The sequence below is a fragment of the Belonocnema kinseyi genome, chromosome 3, assembly GCF_010883055.1.
Source record: "Belonocnema kinseyi isolate 2016_QV_RU_SX_M_011 chromosome 3, B_treatae_v1, whole genome shotgun sequence".
In the NCBI taxonomy this organism is placed as follows: Eukaryota; Metazoa; Arthropoda; class Insecta; order Hymenoptera; family Cynipidae; genus Belonocnema; species Belonocnema kinseyi.
In genome coordinates, this window is record NC_046659.1 from 23,377,727 (window position 1) to 23,392,451 (window position 14,725).

At 36.4% G+C, this 14,725-nt stretch overlaps 1 protein-coding gene and 1 long non-coding RNA gene across 4 annotated transcripts in view; one reads left to right on the forward strand and one right to left on the reverse strand.

Annotated features, from left to right (window-relative positions):
* Positions 1-14,725, forward strand: part of LOC117170347 (neuronal acetylcholine receptor subunit alpha-7-like) — a 1,604,403-nt gene that overhangs the window by 786,716 nt on the left and 802,962 nt on the right. Inside the window, exon 4 of the mRNA XM_033357087.1 lies at positions 3,019-3,128. Within this exon, the coding sequence (XP_033212978.1) occupies positions 3,019-3,128 (110 nt within the window). The remainder of the gene's footprint in view (positions 1-3,018; positions 3,129-14,725) is intronic.
* LOC117170349 overlaps positions 1-14,725 on the reverse strand; it is a 371,702-nt gene that overhangs the window by 99,620 nt on the left and 257,357 nt on the right. The gene's annotated exons all lie outside the window — the stretch shown is intronic.

The window sequence follows — 14,725 nt, forward strand, 5'->3', positions numbered from 1 at the left end:
AAGATCCGGGTACGTTTCGGATAAACATCACCTAAATACCGGGCAGAAGTTTTAAGGAACCGTATAAGACCCATGTAGAAATCCGGTAGATTTTATCTGATCCCAGATAGAACCTAGGCAAGTGCCGGGTATAATCTAGGTCCAATCCCGACTACAAACCGGACACAAATCTTGAAAGTCCCGGCTGAGAACCATATAAAAGCCGGAGATAAAAATATCAATCCAGACAGAATTTGATCAAGGACCGAGTATAAACCGGGGACAAAACCCGGGTCTAATTCCAATAACGCCATATAAGAACCAACGTCTATCTGGTTCTTATCTGAGTTTTATCCGTCATTTTTCGCAGGGTTGTTTTAGTTTATGAATTTTCTTTAGAAATACGTTTAAACAAATTTTCAGCTCTTTTTGGATTTTATCTTTAAGATCTACTGTTTGGCAACAAACTGATAAAGGAGAAGAACTAATGCATTGTATCATGCAATAAAGTTCTAGAAAGATCTTCGTTCTGATAAACACGTCCAAGATATAATGTTTGGCTACTCAAAATGTAATGCGCCATTTAAATTATAAACAATCTAGAAGTTGTTTAAACAAAATTCGTTTCACAAATTGCACGGCATGATTTGACTATGGCATTAAGAATATTTTAATAAACTTAGCATGGTCAAGGACGGTATCGATACGATGTCATGAAGATTGTAAAAGCCCTTGATTGTATGATAAAGTTATCGGATGCGTCGGCCCTGGGCTAATCACCTGATTCTTACTGTGTCCACGAAACAGCTGACGATACAGTGTCTGAGGTGTGACAGTATCTAAAGCCACAGTATCCGAGGTTCTACTGTAGGAACCTTAAATGAGAAACACCTCTGTCTATCTACTTCAGCTCATTTCTCGAGGAAACGACAAGCCATCCATGCACCAGGCATATAAAATCTTCGTGGTGAGGGAAATGTATGATCCCTGCAAAAGATTTCTCGGCGAGACCAATCAAATTAACGGCCCAGGTGTAAATGAGACGACTTTTCCGAAAAAGTGTAGTCTTAAGCGTATTTTAAACTCCCTTAAGTGGTTTCTTCGACGACATGGTTGTCAATCCATGAAGAAAATTCTTTGAGGAGATAAGATCCTAATTATGAACCTTTTGTAAAAAATGCATGTCAACTGGAGAAGGTTCGTTTTGTCATTACATTTCTGAAAATGTGTTTTGTACACCTGTTCCATACATTGGTTCTCGTGTCCTAAAAATACATTATTTACGTACATGCCATATTATATACAATTTAGTTAGAAGGAATGCATACGAAGTCTCGTTTTATAATATTTTGGTAACAATAGTTCGATTGCAAGCCTAAATATAGTGAAAAAATAGTACTATTTGTTATAGAGATACAAACAAATCTTGTTTCCATATCAATTATAAATATATTTTAAAACTGTTCATTTTTTTCGCATCTATTAACTATGAGTCTATATGCTAGCAGCGTCATATACAAAGCTATACCATATGATCATACACAGCCCATAGCTGCATGCACAGCGAGAACAGCATATATACTTGTACTGAATAAAAGCAATAAAGTATCAAAATATTTTTGAAAAATTAAGATTGACAATAGGATTGGGCAATAAAAATAGTTGAATATATCCAATTAAAGAGTTCATGGAGGGAAATAGTATTTTAAAACAATTCTAATTCAAAATAGTAAATAAATTTCCGAATGTCGATACATATAATGAAGCGAACTTCATCAAGGTTACTCAAAAATCAGTGCGTGTCAAGGATCTGCTGTCGAGACTGGTGATAGATATATTGAGACCCGGTTATTGTGTTATCTTGGGGCTTCAATTCAACCAATTCTAGATTTATATACTAGAAACCTCTATTTAATAACCTTTCGAATATCACGAGAACTTCGGATTATATCTATTTCTTTAAGAAGCAATTAATTCAAATAATCCGAATGCAAAAGAAAGAATTTGAAAATCCCACTTAGTATTCAGAAATTAAAACCCCGTAATAAGATTTGGATTTTATTTTATTCGTGGGACATGTCATATTTAACTCGAACTCTTTCCTCAGCGTCACTTACAGAAAGCGGCCACCCTCACAATTTCTGAGGTAGATCTGGTTTCATGTATAGATCCATGTGTTAACGTTTCACAGCTCGATCCTAGCTTACCACAGTTACCGAAAATCACAAGTCTTACCTAAAGTAATTTAAAACTCGCTTATCCATTTTCTGTCTCCCTTTAAGTTTATCTGAGAAACCCTTCCGCTCGATACCAATATAGCGAATTATTCTTTTGCCTTATATGGTAAGCTCCTCCTTGTTCTCATGGACGTGAACTAAGTACACATCCTCGCGTGTAGCTCCGAGGAGAAATGCACGCGACCTCCCTGTTCAGCCGGTTAAACCCGATACACATTCTTTTATGATACGGAACATTAAAACCCATGAGGGTAAAATCAGCTTCAACAATCCATATTAGGACGAGCATGGCTCGCCCTTCACAGTTCTTCAGTTTTGTTAGTTCCGCCCCGGCTTCGGCGACACATATTCAACTACACTCTTACTTAACCCCCCCCCCCCTCTCATCAAAAATTTCGTGGAAGGGAGAAATATATAAAAATCAATTGGAAAATAAGAGAGATAGACTGAGATTTTCAGTAGAGAGTTTTTTAATGAACATCACCTCAGATTGGACTTAAGCGTATCAGGGTTAATTTATTTTGTTTAACATCACGAAACTTGATATTGAGAGACACACGTCAGATTTTGGAAAGCAGGGACCTTTTTCTTATGCATATTTTCTAGGTTAAGAAAAAAGATAAACATTATTTTTAGATCCATCCGAATAGTTCTTTTTCTTGAGAAGTACCTAATAAACAACATCGAGAATCGATGTTTGTCTTCTGAAAAAATAGTCTTTGTAAAAAGTATAGTTTCTGATCAAACCTAATCAATATTCTAAAAGAAAAGTTGAATAATGTGTCATGTTATTGTTTTGCAGGAATGGAATGACGTGAACATGAGGTGGAACATCTCAGAATATGGAGGCGTGAGGGACCTTAGGATACCGCCGCATCGATTATGGAAACCTGATGTACTCATGTACAACAGGTAAAAAAATGATTAAATTCGTATATTTAATGTAAATTCAATTGTGCGATCTCCTTTGCACTCCTTTTTTAAATTACTATTCCACCACTTGAATGTTGACTGGATATAGAAAATGAAAAAAAGGATAAAATTTCATTTTTACACGGATTATTTAATGCGAACGGAATAAGCCCTTATCCATTAAAATCTGTATATTTATATTTTTAGTATTTATTTTCTGGGTAAAGTGGATATTTTTGTCTTAGAATATATATTGATTATTATTATTATTATTATTATTATTATTATTATTATTATTATTATTATTATTATTACACCATTAAGCCATTTCGCTTTCGGGGTAGGCGTGACTCACTCGGCAGGGCAATAGCCAAGGTCTTTGTTTCAGGCGTTATTCACTCTACTGACATTCTTTTTATTAACTGTTTGCCGCCAAACTTTCCTGTCCTGGCATACTTCTCTAGCTTCTTTTATGTCCATGCATTTTTTCATGTAGACTTTTGCGTTTCTGTGACTTCTTATGTCTCTTCTAAGTAGGATCTCATTCACACATTCTAACCATTCTTTCCGCGGTCTACCTCTGGGCTCGCTGCCATTTACTTTACCTTGATACCCTTGTTTCGTTAGTCGTTCATTTGGCATTCTCTGAACATGTCCGAACCATCTTAACCGATTTCTTTCCCATGTGTCTACTAGCGTCTCTTCTGCACCACATTCTTTTAGAATTATCTCGTTACTTACTTTGTCCATTAGCGTTTTCCCGCTTATTATGCGCATGAATCTCATGTCAATTGCGTTAATTTTACTCTTATCTTTTTCTTGATAAGACCATGTCTCGCTACCATATAGTACAGTCGGTACAAATATAGAATTATGTATTGCCATTTTAGCTTTATTTGATATATTTTTACTTCGGATAAGGGAACCTGCTCTACCAATAACCTTCTTACCTTCATTTATTCGTCTATCTAATTCCTCATCTATTTTGCCGTCCCTAGTAAATAAGCTACCAAGGTATACGAACTTATCAACTTGTTCAATTCTCTCATCATTTAATAAAATATTGCATAGTGTTTTCTCACTCTTTCCTTCGAACACCATAGTTTTTGTTTTATTTGTGTTAATTTTGAGACCCATGCTCTTCATGCTTGCATCTAGTTTATTTATCATTCTTTGTAGGTCTTCGATAGACTCTGCCATAACAATCTTATCATCTGCGAACGCTAACCCTCGTACCCTTACTGTTTCGAGATCCACACCCTCTTCGTCGAAGAGAGCCATTCTTAAACACTTGTCCATAAATAATATAAATAACCATGAAGACATAACGCATCCTTGTCTAACTCCTTGAATAATATCGAAACATAAATTTATCAATTCCCACAGTCTATGTGGTTTGCACGCGCCACCGTGTTTAAGCATTTCAGCGTTAATACCGTCTACCCCGGCAGCCTTACCGTTTTTCAAGTTCTTAATTATATCCCTAACCTCAGTGACACAGACTTTTTCAATTGAGTTTTCTATCGCATCGTGTTCAACATCGCATTTGTGGTGTCCTATAGCTTCATCTCCGAATTGTCTCCTAAAATAGTCTCTGAAAGCCTCTAGTATTCCGTCTGCATCATATACCATTTCCCCCCTTCTATTTCTCATGTTGACAATTTCTCTACTATTGTTTCCTTTGATTTTTTATAAAGTAGTCTCCTGCTTAATAGTACTACGAATATTATTTTAGTACTAATTAATCAAATTTTTCGATTACTGAAACACACACACGCAGCCACACTAAATGCTCCTTGATTGTACAATATTTTCTACTTTGATGACCGAAAATTGTATATAATAAAACTTTTTGGTTATTTCAGTAGCTCCATCCTCTACTCTCCAATCTGGGGTTAGAAGCATAAATTCTGCAATCTCTTATTATGCTGGCCCGTTTAAACTGCTAACACCAGATTGGAGATTATAGTTTTAAGGTGCCAATTAATTGATTTTAGAACAACAAACTAGTTTTCTTTTATACAATTGAGTTAAGTTAATCGCAGATTATGTCTAAATTCAACGTTGTACACAAAATTTAAGTGTCTTAAATTTGGTTACAAATCATATTTTAAATTTAAAGGAATTTGAGAACGCGTTCACAACTTTTATAGAATATATATATAAATCTATATATAAATTGATTGTATTAAATAACTTAAAGAAAAGGCAAATTTCATTAAATTATTTAAATAAAGAAGTAGGAAGAAATTCCGAAAATTGCAAGATAATCAGTGTCGTGAAGTATTACAAACAAGATTGGTTCGTACTTTGTACCTTTACAATCAACTGATTAGATTACAGAACACGTTTTAAATCAGGTGGCTGATCATCTGAAAGTGATTGTTAATGAGCAGAGCTAGTTATTTCATCAGTGAATATAGCTGGACCCTGCTCTCATTATACGAAACCTTCAACTTTGCTAAGCCGGTAGCAAATTTAAAGTTGCTGTTTTAAAGATAACAAGTGTACTTTTTCATGTTTCCATTTTGTGTGTGTTGCGCTTTTATTTAGGTTGCCATGCACTGATTCATATTCGCTGGTGCTAAAACAGGGCAAAGGCCCTAATTGGAGAAGAATGAAACTATAATGATATAAAAAAGTGAGGCTTTGGCTTCAGAGTATCTGAACGAATAATATCGCATTCAACGAGTACGTTAAACAGCCCCCAAAAAATTCGATCGAACTTGTCCTTCGGCTCATCCCTAGTCGACTTATTTTTAGTCGTTAGGCGTTTATTTGAGTAATATGTCCTAAACGACATTATAGTTTGACTATGTGCTAAAATAAAAAAGAGCTTTCAAATATTATATAAATTAATATTTTCATCTAAGTATTTTGTAAGTAATAATTAGGTAAACATCAATAAAAAATTAAAGTTATCTAAACCACATTTCTAATTTGTAATTATTAATTGTCAAATTTCAAGAAGTTCTCGTCAATACCAATGCCTTAAAAAACTGTTAACATTTGAATGAACAATTCCACAAATCCAGAGTTAACCACCGAAATATAATTAAAATAATTGTATGGGCACATATTAATTCATGAATTAATTACAGGTATAGTTACACTTTTTAAATAATATTAGTGTTGTTAACTCCCTGGTAATTATGGTTTGTCAGAAAAAATGAAAATATTTGATAAAACGTAGGTCACTTTGAACTTTTATTTCTTCTTTATTTTGTTATTACTTTTTCCCTATGACAAGTTTAAGAGTTTTTACATAACTACATATCACATGTATTCATTAAAAAAGCCTAATATACTATCTTAATAGCTATTTGCTGCATATCATTTTAATTACTCTTATTACTTCTAAGCGTTCGCGACCTTGCCCTGATGCAATTGCCCTGAATGCATTTCGATTAGGACTTGCCAACCATGTTACCCCTTCTTTCTTTATCTATAACCTTCCGTGCACATGCTTGCGCAATTCTGCTTCCCTCTTCCCTTCTTAGTATCTCTTCAAAATTCCAGGCTATTTCACTTGCCAGGAAAGAATTTTCTATTGGCCTATTTCTTCCTGCAGGATATAACTTGGGCAGCATCTTTTCTACCCTAAATTTGTGCTTCATAGCTTTACACTGACCATAATAGCACATCAAAGATCCGCAATCTCATCCTACATTTGTGCTTGAACCATCTCTAAGCTGTATGAAAATCCCTGCTCTCAAAACTCCTCATCCAATTATAACGCCACGCTATTATTCTTCTATTCATATTCTACTCGAAGAGTTTTATTTCTCAAACACATCATCTCAGTCCTATTCACTTTCACTGTTATATCGTTTACACAAATATTTCTTTTGTCCTTTTTATTAAATCTTCGTCTACTTATGTCTCTTCCATAGCCAACTATAGAACCCTCCTGTTAACTGAGTCGAATGTGAACTTAACATCTACAAGTAGTGCGACTAATTTTTCTTTTTTACGCCCTAGGTTTCTAGTAACTAAATATTTGAGCATATAGATGTTTTTGTGGTCTTCATCCCTTTTTTAAAACTCTGTTGTTTGTTTAGTAGAATCTCCTTTTTACACATATCTTCCCAAATTCATTCAAAGTACTTCCGCATAAATTTTGTATCTGATAGGCATGAGAGTGATACCTCCACATATTTCTATTGCCGTTTCCTCTCTCCTTTCTACACCATGTTGCAAATAATCCACATCTCTTCTTTCAGCCTTAAAAGTTAATATTTCAATGCTTCATTTTAAAATCCATCCTCCCCTGTAGCCTTGTTATTTTACAGACTTGCAATTGCCTCATTTGCCTCTTCTCTCTACTAATCTCGTCATCTCTCTCCTCACCCCCGCTATCTTTCTTCTAACTTCTCCCTTTCCCCTCTTTTTCAGGGTCCCTATCAATACCTTGATATATTTCGTGAACTCCTTGCTCTCGATTTCTTCATTTATACCCTTCCTTCCCTATCTTTCTCTGATAGCCTTCTTTATTCTTCTGTCCTTCTGTTCCTCCCCTATCATATTATACCTTATATTACATATTGTAACTATTAATTTATCAATCACTACTTTAAGTTTTCTAGCAGCGAGTGTACTCCTTCCTCTTCCATACTCCCTATATCCCCGTTTTGCATTTCTTCTTGAAATTCTTTTAACTTATTCCACAGTCCGCGCATTCATGTCTCCCCCTCAACACCAGCGCACTTTTCCTACTTATATTCTTTTCAGCTTTGTTCCGTCCTCTTCTTTCATATACTCTCCCTTATTTCCACCAGCGCCACTTGTTTTTTCACGTCTGATATCAGGACACTCATTCCTCTCCCTTTTGCGTGATCCTTTCTCGATGCTTGCATCTTCCAAATATAAATGCTTTCGGTAACAATCTCTCTACGTCTTTCCAATCTTTCTCATTCGCATTAGTGTCGCTTATAAATATCACTTCCTTTTTTATTAACCCCGCTCCAGTAAGTATTATCCTTGTTTTTTAATCCTCAAACATTCCACATCGCCACTCTTACGTGTTTGTATTTGCCTCCCGCTCCTCTCTATTTTTTCAACCCCGACGCGTTTTCTTCCTTCTCATTCCCCTGTTCCTTGTCCTTCTTCTTTTCTTGCCCTTTTTTCCAAGTTCTAAATTTGTATCTTTCGTCATCCCAGATCCACGTCTCTGCGTTTATATAAATTCTATCTCACCCTATTATTACCATGCTATCTTTACTTCCTTCCGCCCGTGTAGTCTTCTCAATCAGCAATCTTTTTCTCCTTTCCTGTCAGGTTATATATTTTTCTATTCTCTCTGTTCTTCCTTTTACAAACTTCTTTCTGCCTACTACTTCAAACCTGCACTCACACCTTTATGTCACTGAAAGCATACGAGTACCTTCTGGCCCTTCCTTTATTTCCTTCACTTCTTTTACCCTTTTTGACGTCACTTGTGCTCCTATATCTTTTATCAGATTCTCAATCTCTTCCGTTTTATTGTCCACTTTTAACTCCTTGATAATTACATTTTTTGCCTCTTTGATCTTTGCTCCCCTTCTATTTGTCTTTCGATCTGTGTTAATCTCTTACGTAGCCTCTCATTGTCTACATGCAAGCTCACCCGACCTTCTCATACGTCATTCCTGACTATTATCTCAGTTCTTCTTTCCTCAGCGCCAACTTCTAATTTACTCACTCCCTATACTATTACATACAACTCCCTTTTCTTATTTGCATCATATTCTCTCTGATAGTTTTTTATGTTCCTATTTTTTCCCAAACTTTCTATTTCACTTTTCCACGATTCGTTCCAATCTTCTCATTTCTTCCGTATTTTTGTAACCTTCTCCTTGAGCTCCCCTCTTGCCTCTTTATATCCTCCACTATCCCATGTGAATCCTTTCGAACTCCTGTAATTATTACTTGAATCTCTATTAGCAAGTTCCTCTCACCCTTGAAACTTGTTTATATTAATTGCAGACCATAACTGAGACATATTTTCGTAGTTTTCTTGAGAAGACTGTGCAAGACCAAGAATGAAAACTCTTTTCATCCCAAAATCACGAAATCCTTTAGAGGTGACACCGTCTTTGTATTTCTGACGAACATAGTCAAAATCCAAGTCAGCTCAGTGGATTGGACTGACAAGGAAAGCTTTATAAAATATCTACAGCACTCCATGCCAAACTTCGAGTGCACTTGAGAAACTTTATGCAATTCCTTGACGTACTCAATGAAGACATCTAAATTATTGCAATAAACAACATTTTGTTTAGCATTTGAGGCATTCTATGGCCTTAACAGTTTTGAAATTAAATAACTTTACTTCCAGAAAATTATCTTAGCAGAGAATACCAGAAAAAAGTAGAAATCCTGGAAACTGAAGACAAAAATTACATACAGACCTACAAGGATACTGAAAGTTAATACCAAATTATGCATTTAACTTCCTCAGAAAGATAAGTGTTTCTATCTAGCGTAATCTTGAGATAATAAGGCAAGGTCTTATAAGATCATGCAAGATTTATGTGAAATGATTCTCGTATGCATGCAAATATTTCACCTTATTTCAAAATTAGTTTCCCTCAACCTTGAGCGTCGCTTGATTCTTTCGCATATCCTTTCTCATTTTCTATGTAATTATTGTGATATGATAATCATCTTCGTTGTGATTTTTGCAAAAACTTCAGTAATGGTTTGCATCAAAGCCTTTAAGTAATCGTCGAATTAGACCAAAGCTCAAATTGTTATTAATAATTCCAGCAAGTACAAAATAGCCCATTTAAAAAATGTATGCATACAGGGTGATTTCTTTAACTTGAAACTTTCAAATATTTTGAAAAATAGGCACTCTATGAAAAATGTTATGAATCAAAATTTAATCGCTCTGTTAAGTAAATACACTGATGTTAAAATCGAATGCCCCACATCGCCCCCTTTCGAAATCTTAAATGGGAAACCCTATTTTTTATTCCATATTCGGATTCTTTGGATAAAAATGCGTCTGATTTATCTCACACATTTTTCTCGTTTCGCGATAGATGGCGCTATAATCGACGAAATTCAATTTTTCTTTATTTCACTGTTACAGAGAATGCACGCTTACAATTCTTCAACACGTCAACAATAAAAAATACACCATTTTTATTGTGACATGACTGACCACGGTAAAAAAGAATTTTTCAAATCACTACAGAATCGTTGAACGAGTGCAATAAAAACTCGCACATATAAAAAATACATTGCGACGAACATAGGTAGAACCTCATTCTTTTTGAAATCCGTTAAAAATATGGGCCATAGAGCTTCGGATCTCTTTGGTAATTATCATTTTGAAAAACATGCCAAAACGAATGTCTGTTCTTGAGAACTAATTATTAAGTAATACGTTCACATTACCAGTGTTTCCTGAATATTCCTAAATTTTAGCTCGGGTATTATTGTAGACTTCGGTCAGCGGAGGCTATCGATACATTACGAAAGTGTTTACTTTTTTCTTTCCTTAAGTACAGTAAATTAGGAAAAAAAAACATTTAAGACAAAACTCATTTTAGTTAGATAAAAGATAATTCTGAATACTAATTTACAATGGTATATCTAACCATACGGGAAAAAATTGAAATGGTTCTGGTGTGTGGAGAAGCTAGGAAAAATCTTGATAATGCTGTCAATCTCTACTCTCAGCGTCTTCCAAATACAATTGAGTCACGTGCTTCAGTTTATCATACTATTACAAAATTTACTACCGATGAAAATGTCCTAGCTAAGAAAAGACCCGTACAACAACAGCCACTGGAGAAAATAATGAAATTGCTGTATTAGCTGCATTGGCCAATAATCCTCACGTTAGTGCACGAGAAATTGCTGTCTCAGAGGAGTGTTTGGAAGATTTTGAAACGTAATCAATTTCATCCGTATCATGTCTCTTTACATCAAAAACTTCATGGCGTTGACTTCCGAAATCGGGTTTCTTTTTTTCAGTGGGCACGTGAACAAATACAAAAAAATCCCAACCTTTTTCGTTATGTATTATTCTCTGACAAGTCGTCTTTTACGAACCATGGAATAGTTAATCATCACCACATGCACTATGTTACATCCCCAAACAAAAAAATTCCTTAGCTATAAGCAACTCGTTTTTTATTAAATGCGTTAATGAATAATTCTTAAAGTAAAAGCAAAACTATCAAGGTAACTTATATGCATTACCAGTCTTCTCCGAATTCGAACCTAACTATGGTAACTGTGCTACGGTCGGTAAGATAGAAACCACAAGAAACATAAAGTGTTACAATAGGTATACGAACTCAGGAGAATACCGATAACTTAACATATGCTCAGTCAATGAAAGGATGTAATTGCACTCAGCCACCATAAAATAATTACCATTATAACTATTATCATGCCGAAGTATTCATAATTTTAATCAATTACACATCAACCAATTCAAAGATGAATTCAAATATATGGATTAGGAGTACACACGTAGGATTAGCTTAAATTAATTGATTAAATATGTATGTTCAACCATCTGCCACCTGCCAAAGTACTGCAAGTGAAAGAACATGCAAGTAGTCAGATGACGTAGTAATCAAAAGCGTCTGACTAAAAGGGTGAAGTACCGATAAGTAGTATATAGAATCCATAATTATGAAAGGCCGAGAGCGAAGAGTCGCGATTGCTGACCACGATTGCTGACGATAGCATGAGTCCCTCGCACAAATGGTTAAAACTCAATAAGAAGAGTCGCGCATAAAAATAACGTCTCACTGAAACAGACAACCGATCACCGGAAGTCTCTGCAGATAAGACATAAATATTCTCAACTCGAGTAACCTAAAACCCACTGTAAACGAAACATTCAAAAAACTACATTTTAACAATACGTGACTTGTGAGAGATTTGTCACAGTAGTGACCGTAGTGAAGTCACTTGTGACCGATTTATAACAGTACGTGACTCTTTAAAGAACTTTTTTTATATAAGCCCCAGAAATGTCTCTCTTAATGTGTTTTAGTTCTAAGCAGTCGTACCGACAATGTCGCTCGACTTTAATATGCGGATGGCGTGCCAGGGGTTTTGAAGACCCAGCAACGAACCCTTGAAGTTTGAGTCTTTACCGTTCAAGCAGTCATACTGTCAACTCGAGCCACGAAGTACGGATTGCCTTGACTAAGTGGTGTACTTTTATATCACCGCAAAATAGTTAGCGTGTCGTCGTTCTTTGAGCTAAAGTTCCCTCGGGTGAGACTTTCAGTCGTTGTAGAATATCTTCCAAATAAATTCTGCCGGTTAACGTTCGTGAAAAGACTCATCCTTGAATTTATTTAACAATAAATTCATTCAAACGTCCGGTAAGGTTTCGTCGCTGCCGTACAATAGAAAACAGAGATCCAATCGACGAAGCAACTCTCTCTGGCCCTTTCAATCGAAGAAAGGTACATGTAAGTTTATTTTGCCTAACTGTTAATTCTGTTCTTACTCTTTCTAATAAATTATATGATAATAAAACTATCTCTCTCTTATTTAAACACTGAAACTGACACGGTTCGCATAGGACCGATAGTGAGACACGTACCCACAAACAAGTAAATTGTCAGGTCTTACCAGCCTGACATAATCAGCGCACTGGTCACTCTCTTGCTCACTTTTTTCTAAAATACCCTCGCATTTTGCTCGGGACGTGACAACTACTAGAGTATTGAAAATCTGTAGTGGCTGCATGTAGTCAAACACCAGCGTCCATGGACTGTCAACGTATGGTGTGGAATAATTAGCAACAAACTTATCGGTCATCAGATTATCAAAGGCATCTTAAATGGTCCAGAATATCAAGACATTTTGGAAAATGAACTGCTAATATTGCTTGAAGACTTGAGCTTAGAAATACGGCAAAACATATGGTTTAAAGTTTCAACATGATGGTTGTCCGGCACACTATTCAGCGGTAGCACGAGAAGTTCTTAATCGTGATTTCAATGATCGCTGGATTGATAGAGGCGGTCCGATAAATTGGCCTGCAAGATCGCCAGATCTTACTTGGTCAGATTTATTTTTGTGGGGCTATCTGAAAGACAAAGTGTACAAAGAAAAAACAACAACACGTGAGAATCTGATTGACCGAACTGCAAGTGCATGTGCTGAAACTCGAGAAGAGGACTCACGTTAATCAAGCACCCCGAAGGGAACAGAAAGCTGCTACTTCCACTTCGTTGTTTCTGGGTTACGCTTAAAGTAGTAGTTTGTTTTAAGACTAATTTCGAGTATTGCAGAATCGTAGGCGTACATTCTCAGTAACAGTAAAATGAAGAAAAATTGAATTTCGTCAATTACAGCGCCATCTATCACAAAGCGAGAAAAATGTTTCAGGCAAATCATACGCATTTTTATCCAAAGTATCTAAATATGCAATAAAAAATAGGGGTTCTATTTAAGATTTCAAACTTACCCCCACCCCAACCCCAAAGGGGCGCTGTGGTGGAACTGATTTGAGTGATTACATTTTGATTCATAACGTTTCTTCATAGAGTGCCTATTTTTCGAGATATTTGAAAGTTTCAAGTTAGAAACTATGATTAGAAAAAAAACACTACACTACCACGGGGTCCGTCGTGGTTGTACCGCGCGAGGACTAGAAATCGCGGCTGGCAACACTCGCGGCAAAGACTGATGGGTTAACCACATACCTTCTAGCCACAGGGCCAACTTCTTCTTGTCTTCCTTCTTTATAGTCAATTCCTTCAGTCAAAAATATTCCTCTATTTAGTCCTCTCGGTTGCTGTCGGTACGTCGGGCTTGCTGATTAGCTGCCTGTAAGGGAAAGCGACTAATCAGGTGCCCCCGCCCATGCGTGTCTTCGTACCGGTTTCCACCGCGTTGATTAGTTTCGTCCTACGGACTACTGAGGTTGATATTGGCTGCCTGATCGCTAGGTATAAGATCGTTGCCTCGAGTCTCGGCCGAGAATCGGTCGCTTCCAATTGCGACGATGCAGGGTTCACTCGGTGTTACCCGATGGTCCCTCTGGTGGTGCCATTCGCTGTTCACCGCAGAACTACTGCGCCGTGTTGCTCGCGCTTCACCGGTGTTTTGGTAGCCCTTCTCCTGGTTGAACATGGCCGCTGGCCATGATGGTGTCTGATTGTTGCTGCCTCTCGTAGTTGCGCGGAATTGCTGCGCCGTGTTGGCTGCGCGTTGACGAACGGCTGTCTTCGCTGAAATTTAACCAATGCTTACCACCTGTCAGTTTTCTTCTGTTGACAGGCGTTTTTAAGTTTTTTCCGTTTCATGTCACAGCTTAGACCCAAGTTCCTTTATACTTCGTTGTTGGAAAATAATATAAATAAACTGAAATGGACGGAGATTGGGATATGCTGTGCGTGTGGCACTTATCGTGATCCCCACCAAAATATTATACAAAAACACCAATCTTATCAAAAAATACAATTGAAAGTGTTCCTTAATCCAGACCAAAATCTTAGCTAGACGGTAAGTTAATATTCCTTACTAACGTGAGTCTAATGAATTTTGATTCGAGTAAGAAGGTGTGGCTTGGCGAGTGTACAAAAAATGGTTATTACTTTGTGAAATAATTTATTCTGTAAACCTCGTTA